Below are 25,774 nucleotides of genomic sequence, written 5' to 3'. Positions count from 1 at the left end.
AACAAACAATAGAAACAAATGCTTCAGACTTACCCAACTAAGTACAAAAAATTCCATATGGCCTCAAATCATTCCAAAGCTAATGTTCACAACTATTCCTATTAAATCTGAACTGCTTGGTGCGCTATAATGACTGGAGAAGCAATTTCAGAAAGCTTCAGGAGGGAAAAGCTATATAAATGTAAGGGATGGGGGTTATGAAGTATTAACATGATGCTGAATTGCTGCATATCGTATTTGCAATGGGCAGTTTACAATCTGTTCATCCTGATGGATTTAGCACGAGGGAGTCTGAAGTCCTGGCTCTGCAATTTCTGTCTCTGCCTTGTAATTGATGGTGACATTGTACCCACAAACGATGTGTTGGCACCGAGTGAGTTGGGGACCCTGCTCAGCCCAAACAGCTCCATTACACTCAGAGGAGCAGTAATAAATGGAAAGTAAGAAAAGTTCCAGGAGATAATGAGTCTGAATACTAATGACCTCAGCCAGTACAGAAGATAGAAATGCCATTTATCAAAAAGTATGAAACCCATTTGGTGTCTTAATGAGTTATTAAAAAACAATAATAACGATTTTGTGGTTTGAAGCCAAATTACTACTTTTCCACATTTTTATCTTTATCCACAAAGATGTTGCAGAATTTATGAAGGTCCTCCCAGTTTACTGCAGAAATTAAAATGTACTCCGGAATTCTCTCCTTCTGTGATCCTTCGGCCTCCTTCCTCAACAGCCAGAAATTGTGTCTTCTAAGCATCTTAGTCACCTAGAGCATTAAACAGGCTGAAAACTGCTCTTGTTTCATGACAGGAGAGGTTCGTTTCTATCTTTAGACAGTCTTTCTTGTCCTATGGAGAACACAAAATAAATTTCTTCTCAGATAGAAAATGCAATTATTGCAAGGATTATCTCACATCCATGTGATTAAGTATAAATCCTGACTGAAGTGAAAATAGATGTGAAATCTATACTCTCCTACCAAAGCTGATTCTACAGCAAAACATGTCTGTCCATCATTCGTATTTTCTTAAAACCAAATAATTCTGATGATTGATAGATAAAATGGAGCCTCTCCACTGAAATGCATAGTTGGCATTTTCATGAAGAGATGGGTCACGTAGCTCCACAGACGGGAAATGGAGATGCTTTCTTCCATGGTGTATGATGTGTCTTCTTTCATCCAACAGTAATCGTATTTCATATGGTGACATCTGAAACTAAAGAAAACAATATCAGAAAAAAAGAGGAGGTTAAAAAAGCAGTCTTTTCCCATTTATCTTAAATGTCATTCTTTTGACTTTCACGGTAATGAATTCTCCTCTTTACTGCAAAAGAAAACAACAGTGTAACTAAGAGGCGGACAAAATAGAAGAGACACATCAGACTGGAGCGAAAGGCCGAAGAACGGCACCTGCCAACAGGCCGGTGGGCCAGGCGCCCGCCCCGCCGCAGTGTGACATAGGAGCCTGAGCGAGACGCACTGGGCCGCATTCGCTTTCGGGGAAGGCTGGCAACCTAAGAGCGGGCAGAGCCAGGAGCTGCCCGAGGGAGCATTCACCACCTCCAGCCGGCTGAGGACGCCAGTAAGGATGTCATGAAGTGTCTCAACCCCGGTTTCTGCAGAGCATCTCCCTCTACATCGGGTTCAGCCTGGAACTCTCTTTTAGAGGTAGGTGGTGATTGATCTCTTTCCTTCAAATAACTGAGCAGGCTTCACTCGCTTCTTCCCTCCTGGCAGCTAGATGAGGGGAGAAGAGTTTTGCGTGCTATCTGCCTCCACTCCAGAATCTCTTGCCCTGTGTTAGCTCCTGGGCATCTCTTCGTGAACTACTCCACCTGCAGCAGAGTGTTCAGAAGTAAATTTGGGGTATTAACAAGGCCTTACTGCAGCTGAGCCAAAATAAACTAAATTATCCTAATGGGGAAAAAAAAAAAATAGACCAATCCAAACCACCAGCTGGACGGAAGAATTTGCAAACCTGTGCCCAACTGCATTTCCCATACTATACTTGTACACAGTAGGACAAAGCTGGAAGTAATGACATAAGAGCAGCTTCTTCCACATTGCCAAGTGAACAGTACTCCACAGTAATCAGCAGTGAGACTTTTGAAATCTGGACTGCAGCTCCCAAAGTAGCACGTGATGAGGAACCTTGAAATATGACAATTCCCAGATCCCGGTCAAGCTCATCTTTAGTTTTTAGGGAACCATACAACGCTGGGGGTAAAAGCACAGGACTTCCGTACTTTTTGTTCTCACACTGAGTGGAAAAGCAAATGTAACTTGTCGCCCATTCTGGTAGTACGTGTAGATGCAGGCCCAGCAACAACATCTGTCTCCCTTTTCCTTTACATCGTAAGAACCAGGATAAGAAATGTTTCTTTGGCTGTGAAATCATACTGGAGGCAGCAGCTGCTGAAGTGAGCTAGAAAATGGCAAGGGTAGGCAGGATACAATGCATCAAAAATTGATGCCGGCTAATGGAACAGGGGGTTTAAACAGCCTGCCCAGTGCCCATTACAGCCCGGTTCTGCAAGCAAGCGGGAGTGCTTCCCTTCAAAAGCCTCCAAGCGTCTGCTTTGGAGAGAAACACATCCTGGCATGCATTTTACGCAGAGCCCAATAATTGTGCCAAGTACCCTGGAATGTGCTCAGCAATCTGATTCTGTGAGCTCTTTCGTACTGAGAGGAGTTTTCGTTTTAATGTGTGATTTAGACTTGAATCTATTATGGTAGCAGAAACAGAGGAGGAATTATCTTTCATGATATTTAAAAAATAAATGTGTAATTGAGTGACTGCATGCAGTCCTGAAAATAATTTAAAGCTGCATGTGGGCATAAATCTTTGTTCATAGTTATCTACAGGAATTCATGAAAGCACAAAAAATTATGTCTTACAAAAATGGCCAACTGTCAGCACTAGTAGGAACTTCTGCCTTCAGCAGCATCACCCCCAATTTTATGATGACTTTAACCACAGGACTATCACTTCTGCGCACTAAAATGATGCTTTTCAGAAAAAGTGTCAAAAGGACAATTGGAAGGATCCCAGCAATTTAAAATCACACCTACTGTTCTTTACAAATACATGCATGATTTATAAAAACAGCTTAACTGTAATCTTCCTCTGGCTCCTGAGTACACTTGGTACGTGCCTTTGCTAGGGTGTTTTGAACTGCAAGCTTCACTGTTTTCCCTGCATAACTTGTATCTTCTGTTGTTTGTGTGGGTGTCTTGCTCAAAGACAGAGAGAGGGATTCTTTTAAATATGAAAACATTTTTGTAAAGCCGCAATCACATACATAAGGAAAAGCAGGCAAAGAATATTTTTAGTTGCCCTTTCTGTCTGTGCTACTAAGTTCTGCAACGGTGCCGTCTAAAGACCTCTTCAGGAAGGCAGCAGGGGCCTGAGCCAAAGCCCCAGTAATACCCCAGGGGGACCCACATTGAATTTTCCTGGTATTAGAACTGGATTCTGCACAGTTAAATTTCTAAATTGCTAGGGGAGGGTATCCTTAGAAAATGACGGCAGTGATTTCCAGCACTCCGAATGTAGCTGGATAGGAATCAGCCTCCCATACATTTAGTTACTTACTGATCTCTTGTGCCAGCCACCCACACGGCAGGTTTCATGTCCGTGTGCTTTTCAATTGTAAGAGAGGAAAGGGACCCATCAACTTCTTTTATTTTACAATTTCTGTGAAAAAGGTTTTCACCTTTTTAGCCATCTACATGCTTCCCCTGTGCATCCTCCCCGTCAGTTACCTGTCATCTACCTTATGTTCTGGTTTTATGATCTATTTCATGTGAAGATAAGGTTGTGCCTTAAATTCTATATTCACTGGGAGACCAACTTGTCTTATCTAACCATACAGCTACACTGTCACTCAGAAAGAAATAGAGAGACGTGAAGCATCTTACGTGTTCAAGGATCTCAAAGCTCTTTACAAAGAGAGATGAAAGTGCTGATGGCGAAAGGCAGCGTACTAAAAATCGTTGGCAATTGCTGATGTGGAACTTTCATTAGCTTTTATGCAGCCTTTGACACGTCCACCGTTTTTTAAGAGAATTAATGGGAGGCAGGACACCAAGATTGTTTCATCTTGTCCTTGGAGCATTGACTGTCAAAGAGACTGATGCAGTAAATAAAGTGTTCGGGGTAATAGTGACCAATTTGTGTGAATTTGATCTAACAATGGCTCAGGGCATGACACTGGACACTTTTCACCAAAAAAAAAAAAAAGTCCACAAGAGTTGGCTTTAAGACACTGAGTTTTCCTTCTTCCTTTCCTCATAAAATGGCAGCACTTCATCCAGGAACTGTCAGGTCTGTATCTGTCTCTAATTTCCCCAAATAAGAGAGAACGGTATTCTGTTCCCAGTCATTCATGAAATCCATTAATGCTCCTTTTGATTCAGAGAATACCACGCTGCTTCCCCTTCAACAGGCAGAGGACAGAAGTACTGCAGGAGAGGACTCTTGGTGCTATACACGAGTTTTATTCTGCACTGATCACTGTAAGACTGAAGTGCACCCTCGGTATGGAGGAGGCCAGCGAGACCTGCACAGCCAGTCTGCCCGGACTCACGTCGCCCTACCACTGGGGAAAGACAGACTGCCACAAGGGCAGGGCACAGACACAGAGAGAAGGCGCGCCTTGGGACAGGCTTTCTTAAGCCTCCAAGGGCAAGTTTAGCCAAAACCTTCCCTACGTAACAATGATTTCAGGGCTAACCATCACCAAAATCATCTTGCTGAATCCTCTAATGCCTTCGGATAAGCTGTTCACCCCATATCCCGGTGTTCTAATGGGCATGGGGATTTGACTCTTATTTGCCCACTTTTATTTCTTACTCTAATAGTTCTTTGCCCCCCCTGCTTTTAGAGAACGGCCATTGAATCAAGTACGTTCCGAAATGTTAGTCCTTTTATGGTTTCACATGCTGCACTTTTTTAACTAAAGGGAGCTAGTAGCCTCGCTTTGATATATAAATGCTGTATTTATCCTTCTGGTCTGCTCTCCTAGATTTCTTGCTATCAGTCCAGCTTCTTGTTTCTGTCTTTTCATCTGTCACAGAAAAGAGTATTCACTTAAAAAAAAAAACAAACAACAGATTCAGATATACATCCCACAGCATGTTAGAGCTGCTAAAAATAATAGGGGATGCAAGTAGTGCTTTTAAAGTTAAAAGCGCCAGCTGATGCAAGTAGTGCTTTGTCAGTTAAAAGCACCACACAATCTCTTTTTTAGCTGAGGATAAACAGTTATTAACACGGTGCAAATTAGCAATGAGGTGTCATCGGCAGAGACAGACGCAGTTGCGTCTCCAGAGCCTTATTCTAGCTGCTGTCCTCTGAAGGGCATTGCCTCCGAATGCAAATATTTGCCCTGAATGAAGTGTTCATGCTTCCTCTCTAAATAAACAGCAGCCTTGAAATTTACAGGAATTTTGACAGCACTAAGGAAATACATCTACAGCTGTCATATGTAAAGAGAGGACTGTCTTAAAGCACCCGAGAGACTGGGCTCATCCATTTTTTCCAGGACAGTTGCTCATATGGTAGTTTAATGAAAGATGGCAGAAACAGAGGAGGATTCTTAACTTCAGCACTCAAATGTAATAACAATAGTTACCGTGAAAATACACAGAGACATTAAGCGACGTCTGCTGAAAAGTTTCCCCTTTGGCAAAGGTACGACTGCAGAGGCTGGTACGTTTTTTTATTAGCTGAATTAGCTGTCAGTGTGATAGTTACCAATGAACAGTAAAATGGAGCATGTGCGTGCATCTCTGTGCACATGCACGCATATAGATATATAGATACTCACACACACAGGATATAAGTATGTTGATAAACATGACCACGCACATGTGTGGCCATGTGTGTGGTCATATGTTTATCAACACACTTACATTCTACGATCGATAGTATTGTCTTAAATATAACGACATTAAAAAGACATTTAAAAAAACATTAAAAGAAACATGTCTTTTTCTGACATAAAAAGAAAAATTCAGCAGAAAGTAGCAATGTGTCATTGATTACTGATCTCTCTCCATCTATTAACAAGACAAATAAATACTTTCCTGTCGCTGATTGGAACAATGAGCAAATAAATATGCCTTATACTTTGCTCTCCTGTCCAATCTGGATTTTAACTTACTCAATTCCTGTGACTAAAAACAATGTTGTCCAGCCTTTCAGCTTTCAATGTGTTGGGTTAAGGGCCATCGCTGAGGCCATCAGCAGGTTCTCCCGCTCAGTAGCAATGACGACGGTGGTAAGAGTGAGCCTTGCTTTTCCACTTCCTCCTCCTTACAGCTGCTGTTATACCGACCACACCTGCTGTGTAGCGAGCCTGCTTACACAAAAATCAGATAAACACTCTGTGCTGCAGTTAATGCTTTCTCTGAGTGCAGCTTCAGCTAGCTGGAAATGAGGAAAAGCAGAACTTAAAAGCAGTTTGCCTGTCCTCGTCTTGCCTGTTTGATCCAGGGCAGGCACTGAGGTAACTCTTACCAACCGGACTGAAGCCAGATTTGCAGCAGAGAAGGGCAGATGTAAGCGCGGTCCCCAGGGGAGCGCTCTCAGGTTTCTAGCTCAGGCTAGAACCCTTCCTCGTTTCAGGCTCTTGTATCTGTGATCTGAAATGCATGTGCCTCAGGGGAGCAACTGGTAGGGTGATACATAGATGACGCGTTTTGATCAAGAAGCTCCTGGTACACACTTTTTATCTCCACCGCACCGTACCTTTTCTTGGGAAAAAACAGGTTTTATCAAGTTGATGGAGTGTTTAACTGTCTTTGTCAATTCTGGGAATTTAATCATCCTGGTGGTTTTCAGTGTCAGTACTCAGCTGTTCATGTGCAGCACTTCTAACACAGCCAGCTCCTCTCTGTTGAGCAAACTAGTCCTCAGTAGCATTCTCGAGACTTTATAGAGACAACCCTAGCACTCAGGAGAAAAGTAGACCACAGTCTCCTTCCACAGCCGAAGTAACCAAAAGGCCTTCTAGCTAGCACGCTTTCCTGGAACTGCAGTGCCATTAGCCACTGAGCCACCCACGAACACAAGCAGTAATGAGTTGAATCTGACCTTATCAGATGAAGGGGGAAGTGTTTATTTGCAAGAAGTGAAGCAAAACTAAAGCAGAAAGTGCTTTTACTATTTTCACAGAGTATTTAGCTCTGAGACAGTATTTCTTTGAGAAATGTTGTTCAAAACCTAATGTGATGAAAGGCAAAATCTAGATCTAAGTTCTTGCCTCTCCAGCCACACCCTTTAATAATCTTTCCACGCAATGTCATGCGACATTACAATTTCATGTGTTGGGCATTAATCCCACATATCACACCCAGCTTTCACCTCACCGCCAGCAGTCCTGACAGGAAGGCTGTGTTATGACCTGGAAAGCAAGTCTGCTTCTATACAGCACAGCACTAGAACAAGGTATGTGGGGTTTTTCAAGATACCTCATCTTTTTCTTTCAGTCACTGACCCAGAGATTAAGGGAAGGGATAACTTCATCCCAAAGTGTCCTGGATCTCATATATTGTTTCACAGAGCAATCAAAGATCTGCAAAGTTGTTCCATCTCTTCTTTCTACCCTTTAATACATAGCACTTAAGATAATGAAAGCAAAAGGAGTGCTAGCAGGGCGATCCCAACGGTTACTCCCACCTCTAGGAACACGAAAGTTAAATTTGCACGGGAATGGGCCATGACTTTTTTTTCCTGCTTCTAAAAGATGAGTTTTGGTGAACCCAACATCCTGGAAGAACAAAGCATGCTACTGATCAGCCGTAATACTGTATAAATGAAGGCACTGAATACTAGTGAGCAGCCCCTTAGCAACACATCCTATTAACACCTTAGAAATGTCTTATTTTTAACCCGAGAGTAAATGCTCTCACAGGAAACAATTAAGGTGGGCAGGTACGTGGCAGACAGGGATATGGGAAGATAAAGCTTTACCTGAGAGACAGTTGACAGGTATCAGAAAAAGAAATGGTCTAGTACTGAAGTGGTTGGGAGGAGTCCCTGGAGAAAGGAAGAAGCTGCCCTACAGCAAGGCTGATGGGGCGCTGGGAAAGGGCCTGCTCACTCAGCAAAAGCTCCTGATGTCCAGATGGCAAACTGCTGAACGCAGATGATCTGAGAAGCGCTCTCACCTATGCCACTGACTTCCAAGTCATGTTATCTTTTTATGCCTCCTGATATCCTCATTTTAGAATAGTAATAATGGCAACTTTCCACCTTTGTAAGTCCTCGTAAGATCTATGGATGGGAGTCACTTAAAAAGTGGTCAGTATTTCTAATTACTATAATATCCTGTCCTGTAACCCAGCTGGTCTCTCTCAAAAGCCAAACAATAATCTAGCTCAATTATTAATTTATTATGGCAGTACCTCATCTTTTGTCAGCAATGCTGTTCAAAATTTCTTCTTTAGCTGTGCTCTCAACACACAACTTCATTGTTTATGGTTCCACATGAAGCACAAAAATCAAACCGCTCTTCAGTACATCAGTTATTTCAACACATTAGAAAGGTAGCATGACATGATATTGAGTTTTCAATAAAACTCCATCCAATTTAAACAGACGCAAAGAAGAACCTTCTTAAGCTTTTAACCTAAAAAATTCACCATAAACAGTAATATAATCTGTGAAAGTAGCCATAACCTTGTCTATCCAATTGATCTATTAGTCTGTATTACTTATTCAAGTAGCATCTCTTCCGTTTCATTACAAGTATTGCCAGGAAGACGTATCTCTTACTGCACATTTCTTTTCAGACTTGTTTCCCTACATCTGGATTTCCTGAAACAATTACTGGAGGACAAGGGCTGGAGAAAGTTAGAAGTGGGAGACTAGTTTTAGTTGCAAGCTGAAAGCAACTTCTTGTCACTCCTTCTGACTGGTGTAATAACGACAGAGCAATCAATTTCTTTCGTTTGGGGAATTCGATCAGCAAACTATTTATTTCAAACATGTGATTCCCTTCCTTCAGAGATCATTTGCAAATTGTTTCTTTCCTCTGCTCTTGTCAGAAACAAATGTCAACATAATGCTGAAGTCCAGGACACCAGAAAAATAGTGTCAGAATTTGCACTGGGGCCTTCAGGGACACACAAGGTTTAAAAGGCTAACACATTAGTTTATAGGTGACTCTTGGTAGCAGAAGGAAAATTTATTTTGTTTCCCTGCCACCTAGCCCCCACAAAACACATTTTCCAGTTTGTCATCTCATATACTTGGCTAGAAGAAGTAGTAATTTTTTTTTTAGCAGATATTGCATACTATTAATTCTAAAAATACGAGGTGAAACAGAATAGTTGTAGTTGTAAGATATTTACTTACCTTCTGCAGTTGATGCACCCACATGACAATGCTCTTGTTCAGGAATTATGGGCAGTATCTTTGCGGTCTGTGCAGTAAATGGAACCTGTTGTTTGCTGATTGTCACTACTGAAAGTTAAAATCATTTTTATCAATATTATTAAACAGCAAATACATCTGCAGAGTGTTAAACATTGAATCTGCAAGTTTGAAAATAATTGAGACCTATCTGAACACAAGGCAGAGGAGGACAGCCAGTTTTTCAGTGGGATTTCAGTGCCTAGAGATGCAGCTACGTGTCAGGAACTCCGCCAAGTACAAACCATGTTTTGTATTTAACTTCCCCTTGATACTAATGGGACTACAGCATGCTGATCCTAAGTCTCCCTGGGAAGCAGCTCAAAGGTGGGCAACTAAATTGCTCTTGGAAATTTTATTAGTAGTGAAAATATAAAAGCATGCAAATTTGGGGTTAACTAAGAGTCTCCTAAAATTCAAAAACCTACAGTTGGCCAGTTAAGCGGAAAAAACTGAAATTTAGAGCGTGAACTCTCTGATTCACTTTCACATAAGGGCAGCCCAGGTTGCCACTCAGGAACCCGTGATGTGGCCTCAGCTAACTTGTCACACACACAGGGAGAGCTACCGGGTATCATCCAGTTGTTAACAAAGGTGACAGCATGCCCCTCAGAAGCAGGGGGAGGTGTGGTGATGCCTTTCGCACACTGGCAACACAGATACTGGTATGATATCTTACTGGGATACAGATGGAGAAACACAGAAATAGCATTGTCAGGCTAATGAAGTCAGAGTTGTTGATTGCAATATTTTTCAAAGAGCTACTGCAGAACACAAATAATATCTTAACTCCAGGTCCATCCTGTCCCCAACCGTAACTTCTGTAAACCTACAAATGGGTTTTCTACTGAGTCATAACAAGAGGATGAACCGTGTCACTTTTATGTAGCTACATCCCTTCTCCACTCACTATATCATTTGGGCTTCTCTCTTTACGAATGCAATTAAAAAGTGGAGTTTCAACCTTGGTAATTAAGCAACTGAATATGAAAAGCAAAGTTAAAATAAAACTGAGGTAGTTTTAAAAATAGTAATCGATCTTGTTTTGCATTCAGGATGAGCCTGGAGAGAATGGGAATGTAGGCTGATTACCCCTTCAGAGCCTGTGTGTAGCACTGTTCTGCATGCACGCAAACTGAACAGAGAAATGGCCCCTTGTGCATCAGTATATGCTCTACTGAAAGCATACAGGGGCTATGAAAAGCTCCCTAAAATTACCTGCAGCCTATAGATTTTATCCTCCTTTCTGAAACATAAAAAAGACCCAAAGCTGTAATAAGGCTTCACATTTTTCTCTGGAAATGTTGCATCTCAAAAACATGTAAGTCTGTGTTAAATATTGAATACTGTGACAAGCTTTGCTTTTCCCAGCATTATTCATCTAAGCTGCAGAGGAAAAGAGAAATACTCAGCTATGTCAGGAACTGAGAGGGATCAGAACGAAATAGGTGATGCTTCACGTGGCCAAGATTAAACAAATTTCTCCTTTCTTTGCATCTATTTGCTGCTGTAAAAGATCTCTTGCCTGTCCTCTTTGCTAAAAAGAAAAGGTATTGCAGAATACGAGGAGGACTAAGCCTGAATTCACTGGGATGCCAGTCCTGACAATACTGAGCCAGCGTTTGCTTCTATTTCCAGCCTGTCAACTAACCTGAGGCTGTAGCAATACATCAGAGAGATGGCAGAATTTCGCCTATTTCCTCTAATCTTGTAGGAGAGGAACTATTATTTTAATAGGATAGCAGAGAAAACAATACAGGAGTTCAAATGACTGAGAGGAATTCTGTCTTGTTTTTTCTTATGTGCAAATTACACTGTCAAGCCCACTTATATCAAATGCTTTGGATGTCACAAAATCTAAACAGTCCAGAAAACAACTGCAGGCCAGAAACCCTGAGGTTTTATTCTCTGAGTCCTGGTTGTCACCATGATCCTACAATGTCCTTCTTTCAGGATGAGTTATAAAATTACCATCAGTCAGAATTAACTTTGCATTACTGTGAGCCAGACAAGTGAGTCAGGGAATCCTGTATTTGCAGCCTAAAATGGAATGAACCAAACTGTGACCCCGTGAGCCAATGGAGTGTCACTGCAAATGAGGGAAGTATACCATTTGAGCAATGTAGAACAAGGCATTATGTTTGAACTACAGTTGCCCACATAGACTGCAGAGTAATAACATGTTGATATTAACAATATGATTCCCTGTCTGCACGGTCCCATTCTGGCATAGGAATGGGAGCAGGCCTTTTTTCCAATAGACCTTATGCTGCTTTCAAAATAGGATAAAAATAAACAAGGAGTATAATTCTTATGCTAGGAAAAGAAGGTCTAAATGGGAATTTATAGTGGTAGACTTCTAGTAATATAAATTCACGCTTCAGTATAACCCATATAATTATATTAATGAAACTTCCAGTATGAAAAGACCCTTCTAGGCAGATTCACTCTAGGTATTAAATGCCCTGATTTATGCCATCTGTTTCCTGTGCAACTTTTTTTTTTTTAATAATGTAGTGTACAGTTCACACACACTGGCCTGATCCCAACAGGTAATTCTGTGCCATGTCCCCAGGCTTTTTTTTTTTTAGGATACAGCTATATGAGAATAGCTGTACTTAATCAGTTACTAGTAGTGGAAAAGGTACTAAAGTGGTTTAGGGAAACGGGCTAAGGGAAAGGTGTAAGAGCAGGGTAAGTACAGCTGCCTTCCGCTTCTCTGGAACTGGGGCTGATTTAAGCAGTAGGCTGCACATGACAGCTTAGCAGTTTCTATCTGAGTTCTTTTAAAACACTGTGGGGAATACTGTCTAGTCCTTCTAATTGCTATTATTAATTTATTAAGTTGTTCCAAAACCTCTTCTACTGCCTCTTCAATTTGAGAAAGCTCCTCAAAGAAATTCTTGCAATAGAAGTCTCTTATGTGGGAATCTCTCTAAGATTCTCTGTCATGAACACAAAGTAAGGAATTGACTTTTCTTCTATGGATTATTTTCCATGTGCTACTACTATCAAGTCCTATTTGATATGAAAATGCTCTGTGTCTGGAAATACAGATCAGCCACTTAGAGAATACTTACTTCTTGCACTGAAGAAAAAGCACCCTGTACTCTTTCCCTTCTCTTGTTGGCTGCATTTAAGGGAACTGTGTTTTGTCAATTCATACCATTCAAGGGACTTTTACATAAATGCAAGGGCAGGAACAGATCCAAAGTCTACAAACAGGGTCTATACAGCCCACGCCCTAGTGCATACTTTTTTGGCTTAATAGCACAGACAACGTTTAGTCAACATTTATGACCAGAATGCTTTAAAGCTTCCCTATCCTCACTGTATGTGCTTAATCCTTTGTAGTACCATGAATTTGGAAGGCTGTAATTTTCAGCCTACCCTAGAGAACATACTATACATTTTTCCTCCTTTCCTCTGCCCACCGGACTTAATGGTAATGATTCATGGACATAGAGCCACTAACAGTTCCACAAAACTAGCATCCCTGCTGTGAATTATCTTTTTGTAGGACCACAGTGATATTAAGACAGTAATTTCCTGAGTCTACCTAGGAAATCATTCTCATTCTCAAAGTATAGGTTTCCTTCTTTTTCTTCCTTTATCCTTTCTGAACTTCGAATAACCTTTCAGTAGTACCTATACATCTTTTCATCTATATGAGATACTGTCATAGCCTCTCAGATATATAGTTATTTAGTCTCATTACAGTGTTTCCAGGGTGGTTGTATTGTCTTCAGTGGATCTCAATGTTTTGTTTCAAGATTCCAAGCTATGCACTAATGATAGTGAAAATATTATCAAGGGCTGTTGAAGAAGTCATCTATAGCTATTTATAACCCATTATCACAGCAGCAAATCTTAAAGTTAGCAGCTGTGGAAAAAATAAACTCTTTTCATATGGTCTTGATTCCACTTTAAATTATATTGGTATAAATCGTGACATTGACTGGATTGACTGGAATTATGGTGTGTGAAATCAAGGAATTTGCTATTAAAATAACACCCATTATAGCAGTTCATCAGCTAAGCGTCTTTCTGGGTTAAATGGACAGATTGAAGTGGGAGGAACATAGAAGTAAGAATGACAGACCAATATGGGATTTCTATTCTCTTCAGTAAAATCTAGTAAAACTAGATCTGAATTTCCATAAAACTCCATTATCAAAAATGCCCTTGGATATACAACACTAAAAATACCATTGTGAACATGCTGATAAAACAGGTATTGTGTTAGTGAAGCTACTCAAGACAAAAGATGTCAGAAAGATAATTCCTTTCCTGCGGGGTGAAAATAATGAGCTCATAAATACATCTTAGATGTAGCCAGTGCTTTAAAAGCGAGGAGCATAAATTGTACTCCCAGAAGAGTTCAGACAGACAGGGAGCTATTCACTCTTTCCTAGGTAAAATTGAAATGCCATGAGTTACTGTAGAGAGAAATTAGTCCTGAAGAACTGACAAAACAAACAGGGAGGTACCCAAGCCTAGCCAAATTTAAAAACATTTTTTTTCATTTGCTGGCTTCGTAATTGTTCTTGTTTTGGAGGGAGGTTGATTTGCCATTCAGAGCTATTATTCTATATGTCCATGTTAATCTTTTTAAAGATAGAGCTCCCTTCATGAAACCAGAATCCATGGAATTTATTAAAGGATATGACTCTTCCAGCAATATCAATAACACTCAGAGCTACAGCTGCTAATTTCCCCTCACACAGTTTTGTTACCAAATCATAATTTCTGGAACCAAAACGTTGAGTTTAGCCATGTCATTTAATTTCTCTGTGCTAAACATACTACACTCTCAGAAGACCACATTTTAATTCCTATCTGAGACTAGCAAATTGGACTTTGTGGGAATTTTTCCCTAGAAGTAGGCTACAAAGTGCCATCAGAGTCATTCTCTGAGTCCTGCTACAGCCATCCATTCCATCCTTTGGTAGCAGATTTTGTCAAGAGTCATAAACACACAGAGCATACATACACTTGTGTACATGTCTGTATACTTTTCACACACACACGAAGCACTCAGCTGCCAAACCTCAAATGTGACACACATGATCAAAAATTAAAAGGAGGTAAAAAACCCAAAGTCATTAATGCAACACATTTGGAAGACTGGGAGAAGCATTCCCACATGGTATACGTAAGTCTTCTTATAGTTTCATCGTCAGAATTATTTATTTATGATATAAAACTGTTTCCATAACGTAAGCCAGATCAAATTTGTATAGGATCAAGGTAACTCTGAAACAAACCTGATGCATCTTCTGACAGGAAAGACTTAAAATGTCTTTCTTGACCTCCCCATGCCTCAATATTTGTACGGTTTTTATTTTACTTTTGTATTACTTACCAGGAAAAGTATGAATTTTAGTAGCAGATATGGTTCTCGCTGCATGTCTAGAGCTCTTTCTTCTTAGAATAGTAGAAACTGCTGCTACTCGGTGTTTACAATCTGTTTTAAACAAAATGCATTATCCTCAACTACAGAATTATATATGGCACTGATTAGACAGAAAGCTGGTAAAAATGTTATTCTTAAACTGTTAAACACCTTCCATGAAAAAACAGGAAGGTTTTGAAATAAGGTGATGAGGAAAACCTAGGGCCAGAGGTTTTATATTTTCCTGAATGAAATTTTCTGGAAATTCCATTCAGGTTTGCCCCTTTCAAATTATTCCTTCCCTCCTCTATACTGAATACCCTGAACAAATTTTGGAAGGTTATCAGAGAAGTACATGTTCCAGTACAGGTTCAGACTCACACTGCTGACAGTGGAATAGCAAGGATGGAGTGTACTGGCATCCTAGGAAGCTGACAGGTTCTTTGCAAGGGTGAGGTGCTCACCTTTGGAAGCACAATTTAAGAGCAAACGCTACACCACCAAGAGAGAGAGAAAGATAGAGCTGGGTTGAACACCTCTGACTGTCCTCAGCACCCAGTTCATAAGCTCCTCAGTCTTTCCATCCTTCTGCTGCTCTCTTAATACCGTGCTCTTGGTGGGGTTATTGCAGTTGATTGTGCAACTGTTACGGTTATCCCTGTTCTACAATGACAGCAGTTCAGGGCTCAGCCAGCTTCTGATGACAGGCTCGCTCCAATTCTAAATAACAGAATTGATTTTTATCTTTTTCTTTTGAGAACATCAGAAAACTTCATCTTTAAGAAATTCATTAAATTAGCATTATTTAGGTCATGATTTTTTTATGAACAGCCAGCGGAGCCCTACACTGAAGCCCTAAGCATGCACTGTAACAGCTAATGTCAAAGGAAGCTCTGGAAGTGGTCGTAAGATAAGAGTGGAAGGGAAAAGGTAAAAGGACTAATTTCTAATTTAGCTCCTTTGTCATGTAACCTCCACCAAGCTTATCTGGATATTTTATTTTACGCACTCATGGAAATAACTTCATTAATGTTTCAGAGATTCTCAAAGTCTGCCTAGCAGAATGTCTTGGAAGGTTTCAAGAGGAAATGAATAATTCTGTATCTCTTAACAGCTTTCAGTAGAGCTCAGAAATTACAAGAAAAACTACTAACTGAATTATTACTAAAAATTCTTAGCAGCTGTTTTAGGCACATCATAATATTCTGCTGTGTTCCTAGGGCAGCACTGAAAAAAGCAGTATGTATACTTGCAATTAATGGTGGCATTGTAATATATACACATAAGGAATAAAACCCTTAAATCTGATTTTTATGTGCTTGTCTTTTTGTCAGTAATATACTGATGTTGTTTATAATGTTATATATTGTAAATTTAATGAATAAAACCACTATTCCTCTATTAACAGAAAATTTATCTAGAAGCAAATCAGTAATTAGAAGCCTCAAAAGGGCATCTTTTCCTCTCTGCTTGTGTCCATGACAATTCTGAAAAACCTGCATTTAATAGAAAACTGATGTTTAAGAATAAAGGCAGTAAATCATTAATCATCACTACTAATAGTTCTGCATTAAAAATGGGATGTTATGACTCAAAGCATATAAAATCATACTCATGACATTTATAGGTAGCTTTGAAATTACAAATAAAAGTCCTTTAAATTAGAGCATTTAATAGGCCACTTATAAAGACCTAATTTACACTGTGGAGTTTTTATATACATAAAATAGGTCTCAGAATTTGGGTCTAGCAATAAGTTTTTACTTATGTATAATCATGTATTTTAACCAAGATAATCTCGTAAGGAATTTCTCTAATCATTTGGGGGGAGGGCACAGATTTGCCATTTTAAGCAACTATTTTGTTTATTCATTAAGAATATATGCATAAAATATTTACATTATGCAAAAAAATCACAGAAACATTTTGTGTGTGGGCACTCTTCTTCCTTCTGTTCTGTTATGATTAAAGCTAGACTCCTATTGCTCTCTCGTTACAAAACCACCTGCGGATACAGTAAGGATGATCAGGGGAATGGATATGGCTCATCGTTTTTTTATTACCCCTGTGACCAAGGTTTCCATTCAGCAGCTCTGGACTACAAGGGGAATGGACATCTGCCTGGTAATAGCAACTAAATGCTGGTTCTCTGGAGGCATTCTGGGCACTCAGGGCTGACACTGGCAGAAACTCTCAGGAAATTGCCGTGAAAAGCATCTAAGAGCTGTTATCTCAGGTAACAGGTTAAGTAACACTCTTTTCACACTGATGAAAGGGAGCATCGTCCCTGTACCACCTGCCTCTGACTTGGGATGAAAACCAAAGGCTAGCAGCTGACAAGGGGTCAATTTTCTGCATTGTTTTTGTGCAGAGGACTTTATCTTGATTGCTCAAAAGTCTCCTGCTCAGGGTACTCCTACACTTTTATTCTTGCTTTCTTTTATTGCTAGAAGTAATAATAATAAGTAATAATATTGCTAGAAGTAATACTGTAAATCCGGATTTCAGCCTGTATCCCAAGTGAATTGCCTAGGAAGAGCCTGTCTTGGCTGGTGAGGGCATTCTGTAGAAACAATTGTTTCAGTCTCTGAACTAAGGACAAGTTCTTTCACAGCAAAGTTTAATCACTTGGAATAGTCAATAGTGCTGATTCAGAAATCACAGCACTATTTTCTTTGCTGAAATAACAGCAAAGAGAAAATATGTTATCTGGGCTTAACTCAGCTCTGGGGTTAAGAAGGCACAGCTTGGTTGACCTGTATGGGATGACACCACTGCTGAATTTAGATAACCAGTTTTCAGGACAGAGAGCTGAGTGCGTATCTCCTCATATCTATCCTGTAATTTTTCTTGACAATGACCTAGATGAATCACCTTCAGGAAGGAAAGGGTATTTCAGTCTGCTTATATTGGTCATTGACTGCTTAAGACCTTCAACAAGGTTCAACTGTAATTGTTTTATCTACTGGAAGCAGTCTGAAACCAGAAGTTCATATCTCTAAGGATCATAGGCCACCAAGCATCTGTCAAAACCCCCATATTTCATTCACCATCAACAAGCTTGGATTTGCATCCACAATTCCGAGGTGAGAGGTGATAGTATCAATCATCTGAGTATTTCAGTCCCTCTATAAGAAGCTTTTACCATATTACAATTAAAATATTGGTGTCTGAGCCACATTAATAATCAACAGCTTTGTTATTGAATACATTTTTCCATTGCATAGAAATTTAAATTCATGTCGATTAACTTCTGGTTACTTACAGTTTTGTTCATTGTCTTGGACTATTTTGTAGATGACGATTGAAATCGTAAACACAAAAAATACCAGAATCATAGTGAGCCAAATGATCTTTGCCATACACATTGGATCTGTCCATAAAACGTAGAAGAGAGAAAATGAAGCAGGAAACCACAGGCAGAAAAAAGCAGAACAATCTATCTTGGTAGGTTTTTGGAACGTGCATATCCCCACAGATGAAAACTTAAAGCAAAAGAGAAGATTATGCCTTTTTCTTTCAGCCTTTTTTGTTGTTTGAGGTTAAGTTTCCTATCTAGAATTTAGCTTCATTTTCACCTGTATCTATCTCCTCATATCTGAAATAGTTATGTGTAGCTAAGTCAATGAAAACTTTTCCTATTTGTATAAACTGTTATATGCAACTCAGCCAGGAAGAAAATGCTTCAAAGATCAACATTTATACTTAAGGTAGAACAAGGGTAATATACATCCCCTCTTTCTTTGGTGGAGCACAGAAAAAATTGGTCCACTGTCCAACACTGACCTGTGCTGGCATTCTCAACCTCCTGGTCTGTCTTCATATATGGGAGAAGGTAAGATTCTGCATATAGAAATTTTCTTATCAAAAGTGAGGAAATGCCATCAACAGGACCCATCTGGGGAGTTCTTTTAACCAAAGCTGTCTCGGGGGAGAATCAGCGTGGGACTGGGTGTAGGAGGTAGGCTGCTCTTTCGGACAGCAGCTGCTGCAGAAATGCACTCACATTCCGCAGGGAATTAGTTCAGTAACTAGTACAAGCCAGGACTATATACCACAGAGAAAGGACATGGGTCCTTTCCTCCCTGGTTGTTTGAAGGACCTTTCAAACTTCTTTGGCAGCTGCATGTTAAAATGCATACCTTAGCATTGTCAAATAACTATTTTAAAAAACAACAATGTTACTATGACTCATATAAAATCAAATTACAGACTATAGCCAAACCACTGTTTTCCTTTCCTTGACTTAGAATAGTATAATTAGACCTACATCAACTTCCCTTGTGTGTCTTCTCCACTGAGACGTCGTGAGGTAACTGCCAATAACCCCGTGGCTCTTTGAGGTAAGCACAGCCCATCCCTCCTAATTCAGAACTAAAAATATCTTTTATACAGTCATTTAGGCTCCTTTCAGAGTACTCTACCCCATCTTGTAGTGACTTGTAACGACTTGTATATCAACCTTGCCTAGTCAAAGCCCTGAGCACCTCTCTAGCTTTTTTTTGAAGTAAATAGAAAAAAGATGTGTTGTTAATTTTTATTGTTAATTTGAGACAACTACTTTCCAGGCAAATCACCATTAGCAAAGGGTGGTTAGCTCACAGTTTTGACACAAGTCAGCAGGGCAAGTTACAAACTATACTCCTCCCATAGCTAGACCTACTTATTAAAAAAAAAAAACTAAGCTGCCCTCTCTTCTCTAGGATTTTACTTGGACTTATTTAACATAGAGTTAGCCAACTCCAAAACATGTATTTTTTTCCAGCAAAGGTACAGCATAAAATGCATTTGCCATACAAAACTAAATGAATGTAATAATTCAGCAATTCCCAGATGGCAAGCATTGCATTCAGACGCGCTGGAAGCCCTGACCACGGTCAGGCAATCAGCCAAGAAACTCCTGCAGCACAAAGAGAAGTTTAAAAAGCTGACATGCTGTCCTCTGGGAAAACTAAGCCTAGTTCAGCTGAAGATTTCTCTTTTAAGTGTACTGTAGTAAGGCTGTCTAGTAGGATATTGCAGTACGATATTAAGAAAAGTCAAACCTGTCTCCTGGTTCTGCTGCCACTGAAGTTAACAGGAATTTTTTAATTTATCTCCAAGACAAGAGGGTTATGCCATTATGGGGGAGAAGAGAGGAAAAAAGTAATTCCAGCTTTTGTCATACATGCATTTTGTGAGTCTGTCACCGCTAAGCAAAAAAATGTAGACGCTTACTTTGCTGTGCTGCTTCCAGGAAAGAAAAAGCCATACCTAAACCTGCTTTAAATCACTATAAAAACTGTCAGTTGCCTACTAAAGATGATCTTTTACTAAGGGATGATCAAAACTGTATTCTTTTCTTGTGAAATATTTAAATACTTTCAAATGGTTGCTGAAAGCAGAGAACTACCTACTGGAGATTTTTTGCAAGATTCATATTGTTTCTGGTTTGATTTCCATTCTGACTCTCCTTTGTAACTTACATTCCACATAAGACTTCAGCTGCAGTGAAATATTTATACAGTCATTTTGGTCTTCCGTCATTGCCACTAGACAGGAATGATTTAGGTATTCTTCAGCTGCATTTCTTCCTCCAACTATAGAATTGTTGATGTGGATTTCCAGCAGGTAGTAAGTATTATGCTCTACTTCTTCTTTCTCGGAAACTGTAGTAAAATTAAAATATTTATAAAAATAAATAACATCTTTTGTTTTCACTTCAAGTGAGCCTTTTGCTTTTGGATCTAAAAATTAAAACAAAATTGTTATGTAACGTGGTAGACAAAGAGACAACTCTCAGAAAGAACAATAAATTAAGTTCACTGTCTCATTTGCAAAAACATAGAGTAGGCTTTTACATTATTGACTATAATAAAATAGACAAAAAGATACCATGTAAAGTTATTCTGAACAGATCTGAAGAGTATTGATTACCTATACAAAATATATTTCCCCTGCACATTATAGCCCCTTTTTTCCTTTACTATCAGCTTCAGAGCTTTTCAGTTTTTTGTTGTTTTGTCATCTGTTATCAAAGGTAACAGAGAAAAAAATCAGGCTATGAAAAAAATAAAAACCAAGTGAAAGCCATATGATGATAGAGATTTGAAGTGTACATCCAGTCTATCTGCTATCAGTTGCGGAAGGTCCTTGTTTCACTTCAAACCACACAAGCTGTGAGACTTGCACAATGTCAACGAGAAACACAGGTAGGTGAGACATTGTCAAAGAGTTGTATAGGTATAACTGAGAACAGACTTTGTCCACGTATTTTTTGTTTTGTTATTTTACATACTTGTTAAGACAGCTATTTTGTAGTAATAAAATGATGCATTTGGAAAAGAACTGCATTCCTTACATTCAGGACTTGGCCTGTTGCCCCTGTTGCTGCCAATGTTAGGAAAGCAAAATTCAGAGGCATCCCCTTCCCCAAACATTTCCAGATCCTTTGCAAGTTTATACGGCACAGAAGGAATATGCTGCTACTGCTCTGAAAAGATGTGGATGTTGCTGAACTCTTCTCCATATTGCTGTGCCAGTCCTTATTCTGTGCTGCCTTCTATGAAACACGCAAAGCCATTTCTGATACTACACAGATGTGGATATCATAGACTACAAGCACAAAAATGGTTATTTTTCGTACAGTTGCCATCTGAATAGTTACCATCTTTGAATTAGTTCCTCAGATACTTGCTCACAACCGATCTTCATCTAATATCAGCAATCAATATGCAGAGTTCCACAATGACATTTGAAAGCAAATTCAGTGTGAAAACTGATCAGAAACTACAACTCCTTAAAAATAAATGAAATATTTTAGAAAATTTAGCAAGATTAAAAAAATAATATTCATAAAAGCCAGGTGGCAGAGGTCAAATTTGCAACAGAAATATTTCAGGTGGCTGCTGGATAAGGCACTCTTGTCTCACAGCACCCTCCTTCCAGACCAATACAAAACCCCCTGAAGATAATGACACCCCCTCCCCCAATTTTATACAAGATACTCAAAGAAAAGAAATCAGCTTATTGCTACAGACACGTGTCACTGACAGCCAGGAATGAATGCCACTGAGAATCTGGCATAAAACCTGCATTTTCTAGCCATGCAAAGACAAGCTAAAAAACCCCATTGTTCATAGATTTTCAAAGACCATAGAGAACCAGCAGCATATTATAATTTTAACTACCAAATGAAAACATGTCTTTTATGTTGTAATTCACTACTTCAAAATTAAGTATTTCTCTTCCCCTACTTACTTTTTTTAGCTACTGACCCTGATCCTTGATGATCAACATTCACATCTCTCTTGGATTCACACTCTGTGTGTTTAGTAGGGGACTGTTGTTCCCTCTCGGAGGACTGGCAAATACATGGAATATTTTGGAAACTGGAATGGTTTACAATGGCCTTCAGTAAAATAGTCTGGTTTTCTCTTCTTTGTTGCAGTGATCTTTTGCAAGAATTGTTAAAAGTACAAAGTGGAAACGTGGTGTTATTTGATGAACAGGTATCCACGCATGACACAATTATAGTGTTAGCTGTAGAAAAATAGAGTACTATATTAGCAAGACAGTCATATAGGACATGCGGACAAATACGTGCATGGAAGCATCACGTAACAGATACTTTAACCATCTTACAATGAAATGCACTTTCTTTCTTGAGGGTTATGGCAGCGCATTGAATGCATCAACAAGTGACAGAAAGCAAGCACAGAGTCTTCCCACAACCTCGATGCTGGATTTTATCGCTGAATTGTATGAAATCTCTTGGAATACTAACTTGAATTTTTGGTGATATCTAGTCACATTCCTGTTTCAAAGCTGCTCCAATCTGATGGTACTTGAAAAGAAGATGAAAGCACTCATGTTTGGAGGGGAAACTTAGCCCTGGAACCGCGCAGTTGCAACACACCAGTGCAATAATGTTGTAAAACAGCTATAATCAGAATGAAAACTTTCTTTCCAATGACATTGAATCCACTCAGTGAAAATACACAGAAACGCTGCTGAATCCTCTGACCGCGCCCTTCAAGTTCTCTTATATTCAGTCAACAAACATGAATCTTAATTATGAGCATTGGTTTTGGTATTTGTAGCCAAATTTCAGTATCAAATTACCCTAGCTAGAGTACATTAATGCAGTTCCGGCAAGTAGCAAAAAACACATAGAATTAATTATTAATGAGTGTTATTTTAGCTGCCTTCCACATTAAAGTAGGGCTTTACTGTACAAATCATGCATTTTTACTTGAGTTAACTTCAAACTACTTTTTCAACATGAATAAAAATTTAAGAATAAAAAACTTCTGGAACCCCAACATGAAATACGTATTTATGAATACAAATAACCACTTCCTGCAGTTGATGCAGCACTAACCTACAGTTTTGTAGCTGAGCTTCCAGTTGTAGTAGTACCCTTGCATCTCTATGAAGAGGAAATTTTGCATCTAACTCTCAATATGAGTAACTGGAGTAATATGTTCATAAATCCTTATGCAGAGAGAAAAACATAGCCTTTAACTGCTCCAGTGCTCAGCCGCAATCTGACAGCTTTAACGGGCCACCTGTGCTCACATTGCAGCACGCTGACCTCAGGAACAGTTCACTGAAGGATTTCAGACAGGATACAGAAATAAAATCCAAAATCCAACGCCAAAGTCAATTATCTTCACTTTACTAACACTACATCAGAGAGTCATAAACTCCTTATAAAACATAATTGAAATGTAAGATACACATCCTATGCAGGTAAGAAAATAATTCATTTTAATACAAAAAGGAAAAATGACAGACAAAATTTAGGGCTTGATCTTTCCCTGAGGCAAGTCAAAACATTTCCCTCAAAACACTTAAGATCTGACCCACGCGACCTGGAGTGGAGCAGGCTCTTGAGGTCAAATTCTTCCAGCTGAAGGAGGCGTTTTGTGCAGAGCTTCTCTGTGGAGATGAGCTAGGAGCAGAAACGGAATGCTTATTCTGCTCTCACGGCAAGGCATGTGTGCATCTGGGCAGCAAGTCTAAAACCACTGCTACAGCTCTCAAGGTCAACTAATAGTAATTCCCTACCATACCCCTTTCACCAAGAAATTCGTACATGGGCTTGGGCATCCGCTGACTGTGCTGTGACAGCAGTCTACATACAGCACTATGAAGTCCACTTTGGGCTTCACACACGGCTGAACAGGCTCCAGAGCTGCCTGTGAGCCATGTTGTAGATATGTAAAAGGCCTGTTAACCGAGTGGAAAAAATTTGAATGCTGTCTTGTTAGGGAGGGTGCTTACCATCCTTGTAAAAGATCTCCACTGAGAAAGCCATTCAAATTACAATCTAGCATCAGTAAATTTTATTTTCTTCCAACTCACAGGGCTGTGGACTTTCTAGGGAGGGCTATATATTGTTGAACACTGTAAGTAGGGCTGCAAAAACACTAGACTTTCCCAGTGGCTTACACGGCAGACAGCGAGCCGTACCCACAAGTGGCTTGCTCCTTACTGCAGGACTGGGAAGCACCCTCCCAAATGCAAACATCACTAGAAATGTGGAAAGGGTTTTGTGAAATCTGAATGCAGGCAGCCTGAAGAGTTAAGAGGATCACTGAGATGAAACCATGCAAAGTAACTCTAGGAAACTGCTGTATATTCAAAGATCTGTAACCCCCATGATTAATGTTAGGAAGTTCTGTGATTATGAAACTCCTTTATTAAGCTTCTATTTACAGGGTGTTTTTCCATAGAAAATCCAATTCCATTAAAATGAAATCATTCACTCTCTGATGTTTGACAGTAAGGTCAATGTTTTCTTCTGGTAATAGTCACGTCATTGTTTATTTGCATAGTCTGTGCTAGCAAATACCTTGATTACTTCTGCATGGAGGTAAAACATTAATTATTCCAACATCTTAAACTGACTCATCAACTTTATGATATTCAAAACTTACGACGGCTTACCAAGTTTGTTCATTTATAAACTATAAAAACCTATCAATTGTATTCTAGTTACTGTCATGTTTATTCTTTGTGGTTAATGAAAATAGAAATGTAAATATAAGTAACATAATCTGGATATATTTTAATATTTTTTTTTCCAGAAAATTATGCTTCATAAATAATTTATTTCATCATGCCTGGGAATACACACCGTTTGTCAAAGGGATGCTTTTTATTATAACATTTATCTGTCATTGGCAAAGACTCGGACCCTCTGCCTATTTGCTGTCCTTATAGAAGATATGCAAAAGTGGAATGGATACGACAAAACTATTTTAATATTAATTTATTTATGGATTTTTAAGAGCAACTGAATGCATAACTTCCACACATGTATTTTGCATTCATCCTTAAGTCCAGTATCGACTTTCAGGATCACCAAGATGTATTTGGAATATATGTGAAAAGATTTGCTTCACTCAGTTACACCTATTCCGCTCTACTTTTTGTCACGTTACCACTGCATACCTCTCTCACAGACAGCATCTCATACCAGATAGTAATTGCACAAAGTTTTATAGGCATTTAAGTATGGAAACTTTAAAAAAGTTATTTTTTAAGACATAAGTACCTGCTATAAAAGAACATACATATTTTAACTACTCTCTCCATGATGAAGATAGCAAAAGTACGGTTGGATGGAAATAGTTAACAAAAATTTTACAGTGTACATAAATGAACGACAAACTCCTTTCAAATTGCCGCGTATAATTAACTCTGTTGGTTAAAAATCTAACAAAAAAAATCTATATGCTTTGCAAAGTCCATATGAGTACAGCATCCTAACCACCGCTTTTAGGAAAACACATGCCGACTTTTCAATTGCAATCAGACTTCAGAATAAATAAAAGGCTATTTTAAAAGCTGATCACTCACCTTCATGGATTTTGAAAAATTCAGGTAAACATAAAATAAACATAGTAATTATTGCTAGTACTAATCTGTAGAGTTCTGATTTTCTCAAAAGCAAGCACATGTCACTGAA

At 39.2% G+C, this 25,774-nt stretch overlaps 1 protein-coding gene across 2 annotated transcripts; it reads right to left on the bottom strand.

The window, feature by feature from the left end:
* Positions 1 to 25,765, bottom strand: TMEM156 (transmembrane protein 156; the record flags this gene model as incomplete). 2 transcript variants are annotated; one of them, XM_082315240.1, is made up of 7 exons in its annotated part: positions 1 to 1,217; positions 9,366 to 9,473; positions 14,788 to 14,889; positions 18,083 to 18,190; positions 20,283 to 20,465; positions 22,057 to 22,338; positions 25,666 to 25,765. In XM_082315240.1, the coding sequence occupies 7 exons, from the start codon at positions 25,763 to 25,765 to the stop codon at positions 1,198 to 1,200; spliced, it is 903 nt and encodes a 300-aa protein (XP_082171366.1). In that variant the 3' UTR covers positions 1 to 1,197. The 2 variants fall into 2 exon arrangements, with proteins under 2 accessions (XP_082171366.1, XP_082171367.1); XM_082315241.1 differs by lacking the exon at positions 18,083 to 18,190.
* Positions 25,766 to 25,774: the final 9 nt, after the last annotated feature.

This window comes from Platalea leucorodia (genome assembly GCF_965183815.1).
Source record: "Platalea leucorodia genome assembly, chromosome: 6".
NCBI lineage: Eukaryota > Metazoa > Chordata > Aves > Pelecaniformes > Threskiornithidae > Platalea > Platalea leucorodia.
Note: the sequence above shows the minus strand (reverse complement) of the source record. Positions and strands in the feature narration are given on the sequence as shown.